The sequence below is a fragment of the Lepidochelys kempii genome, chromosome 11 (assembly GCF_965140265.1).
Source record: "Lepidochelys kempii isolate rLepKem1 chromosome 11, rLepKem1.hap2, whole genome shotgun sequence".
Lineage (NCBI taxonomy): Eukaryota > Metazoa > Chordata > Testudines > Cheloniidae > Lepidochelys > Lepidochelys kempii.
The window spans coordinates 62,412,315-62,433,599 of record NC_133266.1 but is presented as its reverse complement, the minus strand read 5'-3'; the positions used below and the strand labels follow the sequence as shown (position 1 = coordinate 62,433,599).

At 41.9% G+C, this 21,285-nt stretch overlaps 1 protein-coding gene across 2 annotated transcripts in view; it reads left to right on the top strand.

Moving 5' to 3' along the window:
- Nucleotides 1–509: 509 nt before the first annotated feature.
- Nucleotides 510–21,285, top strand: part of NDUFS1 (NADH:ubiquinone oxidoreductase core subunit S1) — a 29,533-nt gene continuing 8,757 nt past the window's right edge. Inside the window, exons 1-12 of one of the 2 annotated variants that reach the window (XM_073306578.1) lie at nt 510–600; nt 6,804–6,871; nt 8,497–8,588; nt 11,411–11,518; nt 13,865–13,941; nt 14,521–14,602; nt 14,726–14,856; nt 15,771–15,956; nt 16,518–16,652; nt 17,154–17,268; nt 18,258–18,403; nt 19,157–19,285. In XM_073306578.1, the coding sequence (XP_073162679.1) occupies nt 6,808–6,871; nt 8,497–8,588; nt 11,411–11,518; nt 13,865–13,941; nt 14,521–14,602; nt 14,726–14,856; nt 15,771–15,956; nt 16,518–16,652; nt 17,154–17,268; nt 18,258–18,403; nt 19,157–19,285 (1,265 nt within the window). In that variant the 5' untranslated portion in view covers nt 510–600; nt 6,804–6,807. Of the gene's footprint in view, nt 685–6,803; nt 6,872–8,496; nt 8,589–11,410; nt 11,519–13,864; nt 13,942–14,520; nt 14,603–14,725; nt 14,857–15,770; nt 15,957–16,517; nt 16,653–17,153; nt 17,269–18,257; nt 18,404–19,156; nt 19,286–21,285 lie in introns of both variants that reach the window. The other variant, XM_073306579.1, reaches the window with a different exon arrangement.

Below are 21,285 nucleotides of genomic sequence, written 5' to 3'. Positions count from 1 at the left end.
GAAATAACTCCCCCCGCCACACACACCACCTAGTACAGGGAGCCGGGCGGATTGGAAATGAAACTAGAAGGACGGAAATGTAGTGAACGGCTAATAATGAGGATGTTCCGGGAGGTTCCGCCGCGGCTAATTTTCGAAAGTCGTCACCGCCAGGGCGTGAGTGACGGACGTTGCCGAGGCCGCTAGCGACGGAAATTGCCGAAGGTACCGCCGGGGGGCGACGGAAGTTGCCGAGGCCGCTAGTGACGGAAATGGCCGAAGGTGCCGCCGGGGGGGCGACGGAAGTTGCCGAGGCCGCTAGTGACGGAAATGGCCGAAGGTGCCGCCGGGGGGCGACGGAAGTTGCCGAGGCCGCTAGTGACGGAAATGGCCGAAGGTGCCGCCGGGGGGGCGACGGAAGTTGCCGAGGCCGCTAGTGACGGAAATGGCCGAAGGTGCCGCCGGGGGGCGACGGAAGTTGCCGAGGCCGCTAGTGACGGAAATGGCCGAAGGTGCCGCCGGGGGGGCGACGGAAGTTGCCGAGGCCGCTAGTGACGGAAATGGCCGAAGGTGCCGCCGGGGAGTGACGGAAGTTGCCGAGGCGGCCGCCATAGTAGCTAGGTGAGAGAGCTGCGGAGCGTTTTCTGGTTGAGAAGAGTCAAGCGGTGCAGCGGCTGCTGCTGCTGGTCCCCGCGGTACAAGGAGGTAACGCGGCCGGCTTGTTAGGAGTGTTCCTGCCCCGGGGCCAGGCCCCGTGCTGACGCGGGGTTCGAAGTTCCCTGCTCGGGGCTGGGGCTGGGGCTGCGGCGGGGGATGATTCCCCCCTGTCCCGTGGATGCCCTTCACGGGCTCCGGCTCCCTCGGTCCCGGTGGCGGCTGCGGCTTGGGGGCCTGCCCTTGTCTGTGCTGGCGCCGAGCAGGTGACCTGGCCCGTTAGGCCTCGCACTGGGGTTCGTGGCGTTAAATAAGCCAGCCCTAGACTCTTCCCCGCCTGCTGCCTGGGGGGTCCCAGGGGGCGCCCGGAGAGATTGGGGGGCAGCGCCGGTGGGACACCCCCCCCCGGGGCCGCTCTGAGAGCCTGCGGGGGGTTACAGTCAAGGGGGTCCCAGAGAGGTGCTCGAGTGACACATGAGGCCAGGGTCTCCAGCGGGGCCATGGCCGGCTGGGAGCAGAGCCCGGGTCTCCTCCTGACCCCTAGAACTTGTGCATTCCCAGGCCTGATCCAGGTCCCTCGTTGTCATTGTTTATCCCCCAGCCGCACCCAGGGCCCTTACTGGGGTGTTGTGCGCTGTTGTATGTAGTAGGGCATAAGGCCGGGAAAGTCTTGACAGGACAAGAGTTTTGGACAGTAACAGTGTGTGTGTCCCTTTTAAAAACCCACAAATGACAGGGTTCTGCCTCAGGTAGCTTACAGTCTAAAGCTGCTATCCTGCAAAGATTCACACCCATTCTTAACTCTACACTTATGAATAGTCTTGTTGAGGTTACATAGATGAGCTTTTGCAGGATCAGGGTGTATACTGGACATAACTCAGCAAGGCTTGTCAGTAAACAAAAGCAGAGGTGGAGGTTTTGTATGGTAAGGTGAGGGTTACAACTGTGAAAGATCAAGAGATCCTTTTTTTTTTTGAGGTCTTATTACAAAGAATTGATTTAATTTTAAGGAAGAGTTCTCAATGACCAAACTGAGTGAAAAGCCAAAAGTAAACAGCATACATGAAGAAAAGTAAATCTTGTTTTACAATTACAATTTATTAAACAAAGCTTTAACAATCAGTAGTTATGGTTAATAGCACAAGGAGAAATATTAAGAACGTTATTTTAGGATTATAGTTAATAGTGTTCCTTTAACCTCGTGGCACAAGAATATGGGGATTAGGGATGAAAGATTCTCAGGCCTACAAAGTTAAGTCAATTTTATGTAAATTGATGTTGAGCCTCTGATTTAAGCAAGTCGATCTTCCGTGTCCCCACTTTGCTCATTGTGTTGGCGGAGTGCATCCTCACTAGCAGGGCTCGCATCAATGCGCTGTTGGTAGCTATCCCACAGTGCATGTAGCAGAGTGAAATTTTGTGTTGGGTTTGCAATGCCTTATGGGACCAAAACATTTGCACGGGTGGTTATGGAAACAAGGCGTTAGCCTCCCATGATGCACTTACCTCCCTTCCTCCCTCTCTGAAATCAACGGCAAACAAATCAAGCCTTTTTTGCGCCTTTTTCATAAACTTGGGTTATCCGTGCAGATGCCATATCATGGTAAGCATGGACCCTACTCAGCTGTACACTGTTGTTGTGAGTATTACAAACACCTTGCGCCTTATCCTGCGGTATTTACACAGCTGATACAGGAGCCGCTGCACAGAACAATGTGATGCCATGCAAGCAGCCCTGCTGGAAGCCATAGAGCGGAGCAATTCACAGTTGCTGGCGACAGTCACACATCACTTTGACACGGCTGAGTGCCTCTTTTGGACCAGGGAAACAAGCACTGACTGGTGGGACCGCATCGTTATGCAGCTATGGGATGATGATCAGTGGCAGCTGCTCTGACAGTGAAGAAGCAAGTAGCGATTGCTCTGTGGAAGCTTGCAATGCAGACTGCTACTGGTCCATGGGGAATCAATTTGGAGTGGGTAAATCTACTGTGGGATCTGTTGTGATCCAAGTTTGCAGGGCAATCAACAGACTTCCATTAAGAAGGGTAGTGACTCTGGGCAACATGGAGGACAAAGTGGACGGTTTTCGGCGATGGGGTTCCCTAACTGCGATGAGGCTATAGACAGAATGCATATCCCTAACTTGGCACCATACCACCTTGCCAAAAAGTCCATAAACCAAAAGGGATACTTCTCAATGGTGTGGCAAGCGTGGGTGGATCATGGGCCATTTCACCGACATCAACATGGGATGGCCGGGAAAGGTGCATGACGCTCGCATCTTTAGGAACTCCAGGCTGTTTGAGCAGCTGCAAGAAGGGACTTACTTTCTAGACCAGATAATTACTGTTGGGGATATTGAAATGCCAATAGTTATCCTTGGGGACCCATTTGCTACCCCTTGCTCCCATGGCTCATGAAGCCATACACAGGCAGCCTGGACAGTAGTAAGGAGTGGTTCAACTATAGGCTGAGCAAGTGCAGAATGGTGGTAGAATGTGCCTTTGGATGTTTAAAAGCTCGCTGGCACTGTTTGCTGACAGGTTAGACCTCGGCGCAACCAACATTCCCATTGTTATTGCTACTTGCTGTGTGCTCCATAATATCTGTGAGAGTAAGGGGGGAGACGTTTATGGTGGGGTGGGAGGTTGAGGCAAATCCGAACATTGCTTGAATGACCCAGGACCATTCGCTGCCATGCTTTGTGCTGCTATGATTCCAGACTACTTGCTACTGGCTTGGCGTGGTAAAGTGTCCTACCTTGTGGAGAACGAAATAAGGCAGCCGTCCCCAGAAACCTTCTGCAAAGGCTTTCAGAATACCTCTAGGAGAGCTTCATGGAGATGTCCCTGGAGGATTCCCGCTCCATCCCCAGACACTTTAACAGACTTTTCCAGTAGCTGTATTGGCTGCGAATTCATCACAATTCTTCAGAACAAATCAAACATTAAACACAATTGCTTTTAAACCCTGTAGTGTAGTTATAAATGTGCACTCACCAGAGGTGCCTTCTCTGGCTTCGGGGTCCGGGAACCCGCCCTGGGAGGGTATTGGATGCAGGGTGATGAAAAGGTCCTGGCTGCTGGGGAGAACGGATTCTCCGCTTGCCTTCTGCGCGTTCTCCTCCTCTTCCTCTTCCTCATCCACAAAATCCTCCTCCCTGTCGCGTGAGACTCCCCCCTTGCAGGTGTCCACGGACAGTGGTGGGGTAGTGTTAGGGTCCCCCCGTAGAATGCCATGCAGTTGATCATAGAAGCAGCATGTATGGTGTTTTGACCCAGAGTGACCGTTTGCCTCCTTTGTCTTTTGGTAGGCTTGCTTCAGCTCCTTAACTTCCATGCAGCACTGCTGTGTGTCCCTGTTGTAGCCTCTCTCCACCATGCCCTGTGCGATTTTTGGCATATATATTAGCATTTCTTCTTTTTTGATCGGAGTTCGTCCTGCACAGATTCTTTTCCCCATACAGCTGTCAGATCCAGTGTCTCCCGTTCGGTCCATGCTGGAGCTCGTTTGAGATTCTGAGACTGCATGGTCACCTGTGCTGCTGAGCTTGCTATGCTGACCAAACAAGAAATGAAATTCAAAATTTCCTGGGGCTTTTCCTGTGTACCTGGCTAGTGCGTCAGAGTTGAAAGCGCTGTCCAGAGCGGTCACATTGGAGCACTCTGGAATAGCTCCCGGAGGCCAATACTGTCGAATTGCGTCCGCACTACCCCAAATTTGACCCAGCAAGGTTGATTTTTAGCACTACTCCCCTCGCCAGGGAAGAGTACAGCAGTCGATTTTAAGAGCCCTTTAGGTCTTTGGAACAGGGTGGGTTGTGTAGACGCATTGCTTATAAAATCGACCTAACACGGCTAAATTTGACCTAACCTCATAGCGTAGACCAGGGCTTAGAAAACAACTTTGAAGTGTTTTGTTGTGGGGCAAGAAAACAAAGAATACCATGGACTTGCAAATATGTGAGGGGGAAAAAAGGAAGTTGAATATAGAACCTGCCATGAGGACAATGTCCATTTTAGTACTGCAACAGTGTTTTGTACCCTTGGAAAAATAAAATGGGTTACATTCTAACTCTGAAATACTCTTCACTCTTTTTATCAAGTTTCTATGATCACTTGAATCTTGTCTCATAGCTTAGCTTCTGAGGGCTTGTCTACATGGTACCACAGACTGTGATTCCATGTAGCCAAGTCCTAATTCTCTTAACTTTCATTCTTCGTAAAAGAATGGACTTCATTCAACTTTCAAACTCCTTGGCTTTGGAGGATAGTGTTGTTATGAGGGTAGTGAGTCACTCCAAACTACAGACCAACTATTTTGTAGTTGGGTGATACAATGAGATGTTTATATGTATTTAGGAAGCTGCGGTAGCCCAATTCAGACTGACGCTAAGGAGAAACAAACGTTCAGTTTAAAAACAACAACACATCAGAAACAATTAATTACAAATAGTGCTTTTCCAAGAGCAGTCTTTTCTTTCCCCTTCCTTTCTTTTTTTCTTATTCTTTTGTCATTTCTTCCTTTGTTAAAGTAATCTGTTTTAGTCTGTGAGCGGTTTATGGAAGAGATTTTGTCATCCTACCTTTTTTCTGTAAAGTGACATGCATGCTAATGGAAACACTCTTATTTTGATAGCTTCCCTGTTAGTTTGGAATATGAAGCCAGCATTGACCAGTTGGTGGGGGCACAAGACTGAAAATCAAGAGACATTGGCTTTTTATGCATCCTTGCTATTGATTCACAGTGTGACCTGTATTAAATCTCTTGGGCTCACATGTTCAAAAATGTCCACTAACTTTGAATGCCTCAGTTTTTGGGGCACAATTTTCAGAAGAGCAGTACTCACATTTTACTCTCGTTGACGTAAGCGGATGCTCAGCACCTCTGAAACTCTAGCCTTAGGCTGTGTTGAGTTAGGCACTCAGAATTAATGGGCACTTGAAAATTTGAGCTTGAGTGATTTGCCCAAGGCTATGGAGGTAATCATTGTCAGAGCCAGGATTAGAACTCAAGAATTCTTGGTCCTGTCACTACACATTGCTTTGGACATATAATACAAAAGTTTTTGTAATTTGTATGGAACAGTCTCGCATACAAATTAAAAATTTAAGATCTGGAGAAATCATGGCAGATTGATTTAAATTAAAGCTGATTTAAATCACCCTTTTTAATCATGATTTAAATCAGTAAGCAGATTTTGATTTAAATCCATCGATTTTAATCATGCTTTGTATTTGCATTTTTTAGTTGCTTTCCTTTATTAAAAAAAAAGTTGATTCTTATTGGTTGGTAACTGTTAAAACATGCTGATTTTCAGCTAAATATAGCCTTTACTCTAAATTTGTTGCTTCTTTTTGATATCCAGCGGAATACGCTATATCTAAACACACATATTTAAGCAGTTATATCGCTTAACTTCTTACTAAATTTTTTTTGTTTTGTTTTTGTTTTTTGCTCTGTGTGTTTACGCTCTATTTGGATGGAAATTCAAAATCAGGGCACAAAAACATTTTAATATTGTTTAAGAGAAAAAGTTTATCAAAACATGTTTTGCATTTAATACTAACTTCACTAAACGAAGTATTATCTGTAGCTAGTGAATTGAACTGATTGTTTCTGGTCACCATGTCCTTCAAGATTTTAGAACTAGTAGATCTCATTCTCACATCTAGTATTTAGTCATAGATTGGAAAAGGAAAACAAGCTTGCCTGCTCTTACAACCTCCAGGTGCTTTCTTAACTTTGAGTGTACTAGTCATTAAACTGAGCTAGCTGAACAAACTGAAATGAAAAATGTGTGCTTTCTGTGCCTGCAGAAGGTGGCACAGTTGTCAAAAGCTGGGGTAGCACTTCAACAAACTCTGGTTCCTGATGCTTAGTCATTAACTTCCACCTGTTCAGTTGTTGACTGTCTTTAAAACTTGGCACAAAGATACTGCTTAATATTTTTTGTATTTAATTTAAATTATTTCAACATAATATAATATATAATTTAGGCCTAACATAGATGTTAACTTCATATTTAATTTTAAATAGATTTGTTTTTAAAAAATAAGCCTGTATTTAATTTAAATTATGTATTTTTATCCACCTTCATAGAAATATCAGGATAGATCTTAATTGCTAAAATTTAACCCACTAACTTCTCTTGTATTAATTTTCAGCATCATGCTGCGACTACCTGCTGTCCGCAGGGCCTTAGCTGGTGTCACTCAGTCCACCAAAGGATGTGGTGAGTCTGCCTGCATTTTATACACAAGTGCATGAGAATCCTTTCCCTGCTTATACAGAGTGATACAATGCACGTAAAGAAGGCATTGTATATTGAGGTTATTATACAAATTTCCTACCATTCTCTGGGTTTTATATAGTGCTCTTGTTGCTGGTGGTGTTTGGATTGTACTAGCTATTATAGTTGTTTTTATAAATACAAATAACTAAGCACCCATCTTAGGCTTTGGAAGCTTTTACATATCCTGAAGTTAACAATGTTAAATAATGTGAAACATCCCTCAATAAGTTGCTCATACTACACTACCCTTTATTATTAACATTAACTTGCCAACAAACATAACAATAAAATCCTTGTACCCCTCAACCTGCATGCTTTCCAAATGCATTGAGGAGAAAAAATGGACTTTTGGTATGGCTGGAAGGTAACAACAAGTCTGGCTTTGTAAGAGCCCAATAGGAAGTGAATTCCATAGCCAACCGGCCTTCATGGAGAATGCCCTGTCTGCGGCTCCCTCCCATTTAAAGCTACACTGAATCATGTGAAAGAAGAATGTCTTGACTGTGATTGGTACTAATGTCCTTTAAAATTTCCCTCATTCCCCCACACCACTCTCAATGCACTGGAGTATCTAGAGATTGACTTTCCAGGAGAGATATAGAAACTCTAAACCACTTAAGCAGTCTGAATGGCTGAATGTTTACAGGTGTGTTATATTAGCCACTTCGACGTATTTTTTTTAAAATCCCCATAATTTGCCATATGAAAAACATTGCAATTGTCAAAGCAAAAAGAGAGCACACTTTAATATTTTATGTGGCATGCATTTAAAAAGCCATTTTGTGGGGGATAAAGCTATGTTATACCTTAAATCTGCAATTATCAGTGAATTTGTGTGAAAGATAGTGCAGAAGAAAACACATGAATTATCATGAATTTGCTTTTAAAAATTGACCATCAGCTATTCTCTGTATTTTTCCTCTCTCATGTTAGAACTAATGTCTCACTGAGCTTCACAAGTGATACCAGCCCTCGGCAATATCCACTTTGTTGTTGTTTGGTGGTGTTTTTGAAATTGTTAACTTACATTAATTATTGCAATGTTGTATTTTTACATAATGATCATATGCCTAGAGTTTTGATAGGCATGCTGAAGAAATAATGAAGAATTGAAGAAATAATATAAGCTTTTGATCGCATCCTAGTTCATAATGGTTGAAGACATAGCAATGCCAACTGTGCTAGATGAGATGCAATGAGGAATAAGAATTTTAGATAAGCTAATGGAAATCAGGGTTATATTTTTTTTGTTTGGTTTATTCTTGAAATAGCTGGTATAATAGGTGGCATAACTGTCAAAACATTAGTAAGTATGTAAGAAATTTGCCTGCAGTAATCCTGTCTATGGATTTTTATGGTGCCCATCACCAGGATATCTACATGCCAACTTCTTAATTAAAGTAGCCTCCAGTATGTGGACAACTGACTAATAAAATACTTTTGGAGCACAGGTTTGGGTGTTAACCTTTCTGGTCAACCAATTAGAATAAAGATACCAAGAATACTGCGTATCCCATTTAGCAGTAACTTAAATTCTCAGGTTTTTTTTTTCTTGTATCTTTTAGTGCGTACAACCACTACAGCAGCCAGCAACCTGATAGAGGTGTTCGTTGATGGGCAGCCTGTCTTGGTAGAACCAGGAACTACAGTGCTTCAGGTAGAAAAAATTCTAGACCAGCGTCTGACTACCTGCTGCCCCCCAACCCCCCCAATTTGTAACAGTATATTGTCATTGTGTTACACTTCATGTAACTGAACACTTTGCGTGTCTCATGGCAGTTCTGTGTAGGTGGTTTTGCTGCCCACCAGAGAACTTAATATGGGATGATCCCTTGTAGAAGCTTTACATTTGAGAAAGCAAAATCTGACCTGATCAGCTTAAAGAAAGGTGTGTCAGGAGGAATTCAAATTGATAACTACTATAGTGCTGTAAATGGATTCAGACAAGCTTTAACTAAATTCTAGATCAGCGGTGTCCAATACGTTCGCCACTAGCCACACGTGGCTAATAGGCTATTGAATTGTACTACTGCTCTTCTTATAGTGGGCTGAGCTGGACTCTTTGAGAGCCCTCTACTCTGTGCTATACTTAATTAAATGATATGCAAGATATAGCTTCCCTTCCTGCCCCAGATCTTGTAGCTCAGAACTCCATGTATGCCTTTGCTGTAGTTTCACTCTTCCTGGCCTGAGGGGGAAAAAGAGTCTGAAGTCAAAATGGGATTCAGACTTTTCAAAGCTATGCTTAGCATTGCAACTGGACCACTGTTTTTTTCTAAACTAACTTTTTAGGAGCAATGAGAAGGGACCAGATACGGAGAAATGGCACATAAAGTATGCAGCCAGGGTTCATTTCAGAGGGCAGAATTGTGTCTTGGTTCAAGTTACATTCAGATGGTTGTGGCTTTACAATTCCCAGCTAGTAGCCCAATGCAGTATTTCTCTTAGGCTCCATTGTTGCTTAATCAGCTTTACCTCTCTGCTCTACTGACATGAGACTCTTTTTTTTGTAGAAGTTGATAGTGAACCAAAAGTTCATATTAATGAATTAATAATTTAATAATAATTATAATTAATAAAGTGACATCTATCTTCATTTTGAATACCTCTGCAGCATCTAGTGGCAGTGTTATTTATTTAGTGTAAATCCAGGATCCAGTTAAATAAAGGATTTTTCATGGGGGTGGAGGAGGAGAGGGAGCATCATGCCTCTAGCCCCAGCTTTTCTCCCTTCCCCAGCTCCGCCTTCAGCCCAAGCTTCACTGCTGAGGAAGCCTTGGCTGTGCAGTAATGGGGTGGGAGGGTGGCACAGATAGATTCTGTTAATGGTAAGGGGGGCGTGACTGGAACCACTGGGCTTGGGGTTATGCTGGGGAAACTGTTCAAAGGCAATAGGTAACTTAGATAAAATCCTTTTTCTAATACAATATAGAAATGTAAAACCTGAGGTTGCATCTTTGTTTGTTTGTTTGTTTTTCTGTGTAACTTGTATGTTTGCTTTCCTTTACTATTTCATCTTTGAATATGTCGTTTTTTGATTAAATAAACTTTGTTTATTTTTAATCCTAGCAAGTCTCTGGTACAAACTTTATGAGTGTGTATCCCACAGTGAGCTGGTATAATAGTGGGAGCTGGTTCTGGGATGATGAACCAAAGGGGAACTGTCTGAGTGTCTAGTTGTTAAGAACTTGGGGAGGATGGATTTCGGGAGACTCTGGACTGGAAAGGCTGTTGGTGTCACCAAGAAAGGAATAAGTAGGCTGGTGGAAGCCAGGGTGAGACCTTGTGCTTGTGGGCAGAGTCCCGGTGTCCGGAATCTGAGCCCAGCATTAAGGCATACCAGCGTTACAGGGCAGGCAGTTACAGAACTCCTTACTGATCTGCATAATCTCCAAAACGTCACAACTCCCAGATCCTTTTCTGCTGTACTTCTGCCCAGCCAGTTAGTCCCTATCTGTGCATTTGATTTTTCCTTCCTGAAAGGTGTAGTACTTTGCGCTCTCTTTATCTAATTTAATCTTGTTGATTTCAGACCGATTCTCCAATTTGTCAAGGTTGTATTGAATTCTAATGTTGTCCTCCAAAGTTGCTTGGTGTCATCTGCAAGTTTTATAAGCATACTCTCTACTCCATTATCCAGGTCATTAATTAAAATGTTGACTAGTTCTGGACCCAGGGCAGATTCCTGTGAAATCCCACTAGATATGTCCTCCCAGTTTGATAGTGAACCATTGATAATTACTCTTTGAATAGTTTTTCAAACAGTTGTACCCACCTTGTAGTAATTTCATGTAATTCACATTTTCCTAGTTTCCTTATGAGAATGTCATTTGGGACTGTGTCAAAAGCCTTACTAAATTTTCTCAGGGTTTGGGCTTCTTCTGTGAATGTGTGAAGTGCCACTTTGAACCACTATAATCTTCATGGCACTCAGTGAGATTTTAGTGGACATCCATGTCATATTTTACTGTTTTGGGGTTTCTTATGCCTGTCTTTTTTTTTTTTTTACTTCATATCTTCTACCACTTTACAAATTCATTCTTACTTTCCTTCTTCCTGTAAGTCTTATTGGAGCTTTCCTCCCCTGTGTACCTTTCTTGATATAGTGCATACTTTCTTGTGAGTTTGTTACTGCAGAGCAACAAAATACAAATATTCTTTTTATTACTGCAGTTCTTAATACACTATCTAATGAAAAGGGGAGAAGAATTCTTTCTCCTTGGGTCCAATTTTTCTGTCACTCCCCAACTCCTTATTTATCATTATTGACTTGCTACTCTCCCCTTTGGGCAAACTTCTGGAACTAACCCTGCATAAGCCGAAGAGATATACAGTGAGCACACACTCTGTGAAAATCAAAACAATTTTTAATTCTTTGATGAGAAATTTTAGAATTGAAAATTCAGTTGCATTTCAGTTGAACCAAGGTCATAAGAGCTAATTCTGTAACTTAATTTTCTTTATTTCTTCCTTTTCTAGGCCTGCGAAAAGGTTGGAATGCAGATACCTCGCTTTTGTTACCATGATCGATTGTCTGTTGCGGGAAACTGTAGGATGTGCCTTGTGGAGATAGAGAAAGCACCCAAGGTATGTAACTCTTCTGTACTGAAATTGTATTTTCTAAGAGTTTGCAGGACTCTACTGAAAACTTGAAGAGTAAGTAATTGCGAAACAACTTGTAGTTATAATGTGGATGTTGCAAGAAGATTATTTTTCTGCATTTATCTACACCCCAAAATGTTATGTCCATTTGTAAAAGAATGGCAATGCTTTACTGCAGTGGTTTTCAACCTTTTTTTCATTTGTGGACCACTTAAAAAACTTCAGATGGAGGTGCAGACCCCTTTAGAAATTCAACACGTGGTCTGTGGACCCCTGTCATAGAAGTCGTAAAGTGAAAAGTATCTGAATGGAATTCAGCTACAAATGTTGAACATGTTCAGCACGCCATTTGGCCAGGGGCAATACCAGCCTCTTCCTGGTGGGGGAGCTGACATGGGCCTTAGCCCCTCCTTACTACCAGGCCCTGCTCCTCTCCATGCCGCCTTCTCCTTCCCCTCCCGGCCCCATCGGAGGCCAGAGCTGGGCAGTGCTCACAGCCACCTGGGTTGGGGGGGACCCAGCTCCAGGACTGGCAGAGCCCTTGGGAGCAGTGACTGCAGGGAGTGGGGCCCAGCAACCTTTGCTGGAGTGGGTCAGTCCAGGCTGCTGTGCGGATTCCTGGGCCCTCCACCTGTGCTGAGCGGTGCATCCCAGTGGGCAGGGACATGGACTGGGGGCTGCTGTTGGGCACCCTGGGCAGGCACTCTGCCTTCAGAGCAGGGCGGCCAGACAGTGGCAGCTGCTACGTGGAGGGGGCGCGGGGGCTGAAGTAAATTTTTGAGTGGCTGTAACCTCACAAGTCCTCCCCCCGACCTCCCCCCGCGCCACCCTGCATTTGAAAGGGCACTAAACTGTGGGATTCTGTGGTAACAACACCACTTCTGGTTTTGACCTGTCGGTGGGGGTATTTGCATTCTTTTGACTGATTAGAGAAACAGAGTGCCTTTTCTGGCATCTGACACTTTATTTTCATAGGGCAAGTCTACACTACCAGGCTGCACCAGTGCAGCTGCTCAGATACAGCTGCACCGTGGTAGCACATCTGGTGAAGACATGCTATGCCGACAGGAGAGCATCTACCATCGACATAGCGCCGGTGTGGACATTGCTTAGGTCGACGTAACTTGTGTTGCTCAGGGAGGTGTCTTTTTCACACCCATGAGCAACATACCTTAAATCGACTTAAGCGGTAACATAGACCAGCTCATAGTCACTTTTCGCAGACCCCTTAGACCAGGGTTGGCCGACCTGTGGCTCTGGAGCGACATGCGGCTCTTCAGAGGTTAATATGCGGCTCCTTGCCTAGCCGCTGACTCCGAGGCCGGAGCTACAGATGCTAACTTTCCAGTGTGCCTGGGGGTGCTCATTGCTCAACCTTCTGCTCTGCCCCAGGTCCTGCCACCACTCTGCCTCTTCCCCCGAGCCTGCCATGCTCTCACTCCTCCCCCATCCCCACTAGAGCCTCCTGCGCACTGCAAAACAGCTGATTGTGGCAGGTGGGAGGGAGAGGGAGGTGCTGATTGTCGGGGCTGCCGGTGGATGGGAGGTGTGGCTGCTGACTTATTACTGTGGCTCTTTGGCAATGTTCATTGGTAAATTCTGGCTCCTTCTCAGGCTAAGGTTGGCCACCCTTGCCTTAGACATAGTCTGCACCACCTGGCGGTCTGCAGACCACAGGTTGGAAACTACTACTTTATTGTATATCTTTCAGAAATACATGTTTATACTTTGTTATAATCTTTCAAAACTCACACTATAACTGCAGGTGGCCATTTGATATACAAACTAGGGCCCTGAACTTGCCCTGGATCTTGCATGGATCTAACTGAATGATTGGGGCCTACAACTTAGTCCCTGACTGAAATGGCAGTTTTTTTACTAGCCCTCTGTGTTACTGCATTATGTGTTCATTGAAGTCTGTGTACCAAACTCCCATTGACTTCAGTGGTGCAGGATTCAGTGGTGAGCCCTGTGTCAACAGCACAAACTTTTTCAGAGTTGCATTCTCTCCTTTTGGTGCAGTGTAACTTTTTTTTTCTTTTTAAAATGAACAAAATAGGCTAAAACCACAAATGAAATCAAAACTCCTAATGATCATGGCAAAATTAACCGCTTAAGTCTCAGATTCTCGAAAAGAATGTGAGAGAAGACTTCAAAACCAAAGTCAATTATGTTTTTACATTGGGTAGATTTTCTATGTTTTGTGGCAAATATGTTTGTATCCTGTATTTTCTACAAGATGTTGGATTAATAACCAGTATATATATATGAATAATTCACTCTTTGCTGTAAGAGGAGATCTCTTGATGCATTTTCCTATTATGATTGCAGCCAGTAGCTGCTTGTGCAATGCCAGTAATGAAGGGTTGGAACATACTGACAAATTCTGAGAAGTCCAGGAAAGCAAGGTATCTGCATCTGACTTCATGTACCTGCTTATTTTATTATTGGAAGAGAAGGCTGTGTAGTCTATTGCCTAATTTAACAAATATGCAGTAATCAGCTTTGATTTTTTTTTAAATAAAGACACTTAAAGTACTGCTTTTAACTTTATTTGCAATGTACTATAAAGCTGTCTGTAGAGAGAGTTTACTTTCTAGTTAAAATTTTAAAATAAATCCATGTCCATGCAATTCTTCCCAGTCTCTTGGCTGAGAATGCTAACAAGGGTGGTAGTGATGATCCTGGTGTTGTGATGTGGCTAGGCTACTACATAACCATTTGATTGTAACAACTTTTAATCACCTCCAAACTGTGGCAAACACAAAACGGTAACCTGGAGATGAAGGCCCATTTCTCATTACTGTTACCCAGGTCATTCAGTTAGCCCAGTCTGTTGTTTTTTAAACACAAATTGGCATTTTAGTGATAATGACACAAGTATCTGTTTTTAATGCTCTGAAGGCTTTGTCTGCCATTAATAGTCTAGACTGCAGGGTAAAAATGTATAACTGTGACACTAACTCTGTAACTACTGACACCAACAGAGAGGGTGTAATGGAGTTCTTGCTGGCAAACCACCCATTGGACTGTCCAATCTGTGATCAGGGAGGAGAGTGTGACCTCCAGGTACAAAGTCCAGTTCAAGTATTTTACACTTCTTATTTACTAACATTTATCTTTTTAATTGTCTTAGGTGAAACTACATTTCTCAGTAACATGGGTTCAACTATTTTTTGTTACCTATTCTAGGACCAATCAATGATGTTTGGCAATGATAGGAGTAGATTTTTAGAGGGAAAACGTGCAGTTGAAGACAAGAACATTGGCCCACTAGTCAAAACAATTATGACTCGGTGTATACAGTGCACTCGGTGTATCAGGTAATATCTTTCTGCTTAGATTCTCCCCCGTTATATTTTTCCATTAGAGAGAATACTATCTTTAAAATATTCATTGTTGCTAATGCATCATGAAAAATGCTAAACCAATGGCATTCAATCCTTGGTCTCTTACGTGATTGCAACCAAGGTGCAAGGAGACATGTTGGTGTCTGATGGAGACAACCAACTGATTTCTCACAAACCACCAAATAACTGTCAGACAGTAACAACTAGAGATGACCAAAGCAAGAAAATTGAATGAAACTCCAAATTCAGAGCCAGCCCTGTGGTTTATATTCCAGAGCAGGTCCCAAAATATGAAGGGACCTTTTCTTCAGGTCTGGTTTGTATGAAACTGTAGCCTGAAACAGCCGTTGTCCCAAGATTGTGACCTCAAGGTGACAGCAGTCTGAGGCTAAAATCTCAGGAGGATAGCTTTTTAGATTTCAGCATCATTTAATGTGAACCTGAACTTTATCCAGGTATGGATCAGACACAGTTTTCTCTGCCTATCTTGTGTGAGAAATTCTGGTTACTGCTTAGCTGGGTTCTATTCAAACTGATAATCAAACTCCATTAAACCAGTTGCCAGTTCCTTGAATCACCTTTCTCCTCCCACCCCAATGAAATTCAGCAAGCTAGTATTCCTATATGTGAACTGTTGCTGGATATGTCTTTGTGTTTATACACACACAGTATAATTGCTTTTTACTATTTCCAACTATTAGTACCATAGAATCATTGTATTATATACATAGGGACTTTCTAATCTATTTAGATGCCTGTCCTTTTTTTTTCTGTAGGTATGTCTTCTCTTCCAGAGACTGATACTGAAAGATAAAAAGATTAAGAATTAAAAACACGTAATATTGATACACATATTTTGTTTTTTACACTTTATTTGCATCCAACAGGTTTGCTAGTGAGATTGCAGGGGTAGATGACTTGGGAACAACAGGCAGAGGAAATGAGATGCAAGTTGGCACTTACGTTGAAAAAATGTTTATGTCTGAGTTATCAGGCAATGTTATTGACATCTGCCCAGTAGGAGCCCTTACCTCCAAGCCATATGCCTTTACTGCCCGTCCCTGGGAGACACGGTATGTATTTTAAGTGGTACATTGAATGCAAGTTAATGTCTGTTTATCTTTCTTATGCTCTTTAATATTTACTCACTATAAATATTCATACTACTATTGTAAGAGAAATTGAAAGTGCTGTAACAGACTTAATTTTTTTGGTTTTGTGTTTGTTTCTGATTTAGATTGAGTTAGTTACTTTGACTGATGCCAAGTCAATTAAATTGAGGAGTACATTCATCCTATAGATGTTGGTCATTCTAAATTACATATGTTTATATCTCTAGCAGTTTGGGAGGCAGGAGGATCAAAATAGTCTCAGACTTCCAGCTCTCCCTAAATTGTGCCAGCGGTTGAATCTACGGTGCTTAAATGAAAGATCAAATTCTACAGTCCAGTGACTGGTGAAAGTCTGATTTACAATAGAGCTTAGGAAACAAATCTTTAACGTTAGATATATCTGATAATGCTGAAAACCTACATACAACATTTGTGACCTTTGACTATAGACTTCTATTGCTTTTTGAACAATCACCTAACAATGCATGAGTTGTAGGTTTCTGTGCCTTTTCCTCCCCACAGAAAGACTGAGTCCATTGATGTTCTTGATGCTGTTGGAAGTAACATTGTGGTGAGCACAAGGACTGGAGAAGTGATGAGGATTTTGCCAAGATTGCATGAAGACATCAATGAGGAATGGATCTCTGACAAAACAAGGTACAAGTATATATGTATTGTTTTTAAAGGGCCATTTTCACAGTGTACCAGAAATACTGTCTATAGCACTGACCTCTGAGTTCTACACTTGATATTTTAAAGGCATTGTTGGCAAACTAAGAATTTTTATATGATGCTGTAAATATATATATTAACCAACTCATGCACTAGAATTTTATATTTTGTAGTCCTTGACTGTAGTAACGTTTAAAGTTTTTGTGGCTGACAAATTTGTTTTTATATGTTGAAAGGGGAGAGTTGACACCTTCATTTTATTTCCATTAAAAAGGTTCGACTTTTGGGTAATTTATTAGTCTGTCTTCATGATAGGTTATTCATTCCAACTGTTTGTGATATCCGAACCAAAGGCTGCTGTGGTTTTGGTCACATTTCACTCACTCTGTAGACCTCTGCGTCACAATTAATTATATTGCCTGTACTATAAAAGCACATCTTCTTCTTAGTGTTTTTAATAGTGCTCATGTGGCTTTCTTCATCCAGGTTTGCGTACGATGGTTTGAAACGCCAGCGGCTTATTGAACCAATGGTCAAAAATGAAGAAGGGCTGTTTGTTTACACCTCCTGGGAAGATGCCCTGACTCGTGTTGCTGGAGTGGTAAGAAATATTTGCATGTCTCTCTCTTTTTTAGGGTATTATAATACTTCTGTGCAGCTGGGCAAATTACTGTACCAGTTGATCTGAAGCCTAGGAAATCAAATAATGAAGACTGGAGACACCCATCTACTGTTAATGTCTTACTTTGTAAGAATAATGTTGGAGAATTATACCTACTTAGAAGACAATTTGTTTCCACTTAACAAAATTCATAGGTAATGAAGAAATTCAGAAAAAATTACTCTGAGTTCAGGTGTGGTACTTTTTTTGGAGAACTTTTGGTCCTCTGTTCTGGAATAACTTTATAAAGATTTTTTCATTAGATACTGTCTAAAATCTTTTGGATTATTTTTAGTGAAGGTACTAGATTAGATTGTACACTAATGATTATACGAGGCTAATTTTTCTCCTCCCAATTATGCTAACTCAGTTTTAATTTAAATAAAATATTGTACTACTCCTATAGAAATTTAGGAGGAAGTGACTATTCCCAAATCTATTTACCGAGATAGTGCATATCTGAAGATTTTTTTCATGGAATTAAACTGTGCTGTCTTCCCCCATCCCCAACCTCCCAAAACAGTTACATTGTGGATTGGGTAGGTCTGGTTTAAAACTTTCTTTGTGCCACTAATTCTTCTGTTAAGATGTTGTACTGCATGAATGTTTCATTGCTCTTTAATAATTGTATCTATTCTTACACCTTTGTTTATCTGTTCTCGTTTTTGAGTACTTTGCGTGGTGGTAGTGATAGAGGATTTGTCTACTACTAAGTTGCAGTTTATTTCACTTTTTAAAAAATGAAAAGACAGGTCAAAATTCTGACTTACATCATAGCATTTTTACAGGAGAACTGTGATGCTATCTGTACTTTCTCAGATGCTGTCTCTGCTTCATAGCTTATTATTTTGAGTGTGTGTGGGTGAGAGCGAGTGTTTTCAGTTGTTACTTACAGATATGTCAGACAGATCTTGTTCCTCTTTGTACAGCTGCAGGATGTCCAAGGTAAGAATGTGGCTGCAATTGCAGGAGGACTGGTGGATGCAGAAGCACTGGTAGCTCTAAAAGACTTACTGAATAGAGTAAACTCTGACACTCTGTGCACTGAAGAGGTCTTCCCTAATGCTGGAGCTGGGTGAGATAACACAGCCAAAGTTTATACTTTTCTTAATTATGTTTTCCAATTAGAGAGTATTAATACATTCTTAGAGATCTTGCATATGAATTGTCCAGTAGCTAATGGCATATTGATAAACTATGAATCATTTCATGATAAAATTCTGAAATCTGCCAGGGGTAGAGACATGAAATAAAATAGTAGACCACATCTAGAATATTACTGTTCCGAGTCTGCATGTTAGAGTGGATGGACTGGTAGGTTCTACAGTAATAGAGGTGCAAATCTGATAAATATGGGACAACCGCAGTTCGGTAGTAGAGTACAATAGCTTTTTGCTGTCCCATTAGATTACTGTGCTATAAACTGATCTCTTTAGCCAGCTTTACTTTTGTGTGCTATTGTGAGAACTATACCTGTAGGGCAGCCATAATACTCTGTGTTGATATTGACATAAATCTAGCAATGAAGTTGCATTTTCCAGTCTACGAAGGCTGACAGCATCTTATATTGGTAGACAGCAGAAAATGTCTACATTGTAGTAATTTACTGCTACCCATCTGTAAGTGGGTGTGTTTTTGTTTTGGATTTGGTGTGGTATCATTGGCATTGAGCATTCTCTTCGTTCTTTTTCCTGTCTGAAAAAATAATTTGTAGATCTAAGTTTACTTCACTCCACTGTCATCCCTGCTACTGACTTTACAACTCCTTGTCCCCACTCCTCCTGTTTTTCTGACGTAAAGATAATTTCTTTGTGTTCTTATATTATAGTACAGACCTACGCTCTAACTACTTGCTTAATACCAAGATTGCTGGAGTGGAGGAGGCAGATGTCCTGCTTCTGGTTGGCACCAATCCACGCTTTGAGGCACCCCTGTTTAATGCTAGAATTAGAAAGAGGTTTGTATCTTTATGGAGATGAGGTAGTCCATACTTACAAAGTAGGGGCTAGAGCCACCCATGTACACCACTGCAGTGGGGCTCTGTGTGGGTGCAAGCATTCGCCCAGGCAGATCCATTTGCAGGATATAATCCTAGTTTTTTGTCAGGTTTCAGAGTAACAGCCGTGTTAGTCTGTATTCGCAAAAAGAAAAGGAGTACTTGTGGCACCTTAAGACGATGAAGTGAGCTGTAGCTCACGAAAGCTTATGCTCAAATAAATTGGTTAGTCTCTAAAGTGCCACAAGTACTCCTTTTCTTTTTGCTAGTTTTTTGTGAGGGGTCTGTGTGGGTGTGTGCGCGCACATGCAGACAACAGGGTCTTTTCCCCACCTCCCCCTTCGTTGCATAGATTATATGCCATTAACTCTCTCAACATTAATGGGAGTTCACCTGCATCAAGGGAAGAACAGACTAATAAAAAATCCTCAGATTTAATTTTTATAGAAGGTTATTTGAAGCAAATTCCTAAAAGGATGCCGCTTAGCGCTATCACTACAGAGTGAAGTTTTAAAATTATTGTTGCTGTAGTAAGTGTGACCTGATGACTTGTAATAAGTGATGATATAGTTGACTTCATTGCTTGAAAAATAGGAATAAGAAAAGTGATTAATCTGTCTTTGAAAATAAAATGTTTTTTAATCAGATGAAGTTTATAATTTCATCCATTTTGATTTGGAAAAATACATTTTGGATTTTAAATGTAACTCAGTTGTTTAGTTCATCCAATTTACCATATTAAATTCTAGAATTTAAGAGGATTCAAGAAAAATTACATAACTTAAATCCTGTATCTTATTAGTTATTAATAGAATATGCACTGGTAATTTTCTATAACTGGCCAACAATTGGCTGGGGTAAAGTAAGCCACAAATGGCAACATCTCTTATCTTGAGTTGTACTTGCTTTTGCTTACTTTTTTTAATATAAAGCAGTAGGTTCCAGTCTCCTAATAATAGTGCCAGATTTGAATCTGTTTCATCAGTTGCCTTTGACTAGGTGTGGGAAGGTGTGGGGGAACACCTTAAATTCTTTAGAGAGAGGCAAACATACAAATTGCAAATTTAGGAAATATGTACAATTAAATTTTTGCAATCCTCGATTTCCTGGTACTTTTTGTCATCATTTAATGATATACCAGTCCTCCTCACTGTTTTGGGATGACCCAATGCACTTAACTGATTTTTTTTTAAATTTGGTGATTATAAAATTTTGATAGAAAAAGGGAAAATCTCTATAACTGCATTTGATGGAATTTTTTAATGGCTTTTTATAATTTTAGTGTAATGAGAGGCTGCAAAAAACTAAAGAAATCTCTGGAGGATTGTATCTTCTTTCTAGTCTGAATCCCTCGCCCGCTCCTCTCCTCTCCCTCCTGTCACCCGCACTGAAATGGGTAATCCCTAAAAAGTGTGAGGGTGAGTGCTGCCTCACAGAAATGTATAGGTTACTTAGTTTTCCAGGAACTCTCCCCTACTGCATATCATCTTCACTCTCTGTGCAGTTAAGAGCTGAGCTGTAGGTCACGCAGAAGAATATATTTAGTAGCATTCTGAGACTACAGGATATCATAGAATATCAGGGTTGGAAGGGACCTCAGGAAGTCATCTAGTCCAATCCCCTGCTCGAAGCAGGACCGATCCCCAATTAAATCATCCCAGCCAGGGCTTTGTCAAGCCTGACCTTAAAAACTTCTAAGGAAGGAGATTCCACCACCTCCCTAGGTAACGCATTTCAGTGTTTCACCTCCCTCCTAGTGAAAAAGCTTTTCCTAATATCCAACCTAAATCTCCCCAACTGCATCTTGAGACCATTACTCCTTGTTCTGTCATCTGCTACCACTGAGAACAGTCTAGAGCCATCCTCTTGGGAACCCCCTTTCAGGTAGTTGAAAGCAGCTATCAAATCCCCCCTCATTCTTCTCTTCCGTAGACTAAATATCCCCAGTTCCCTCAGCCTCT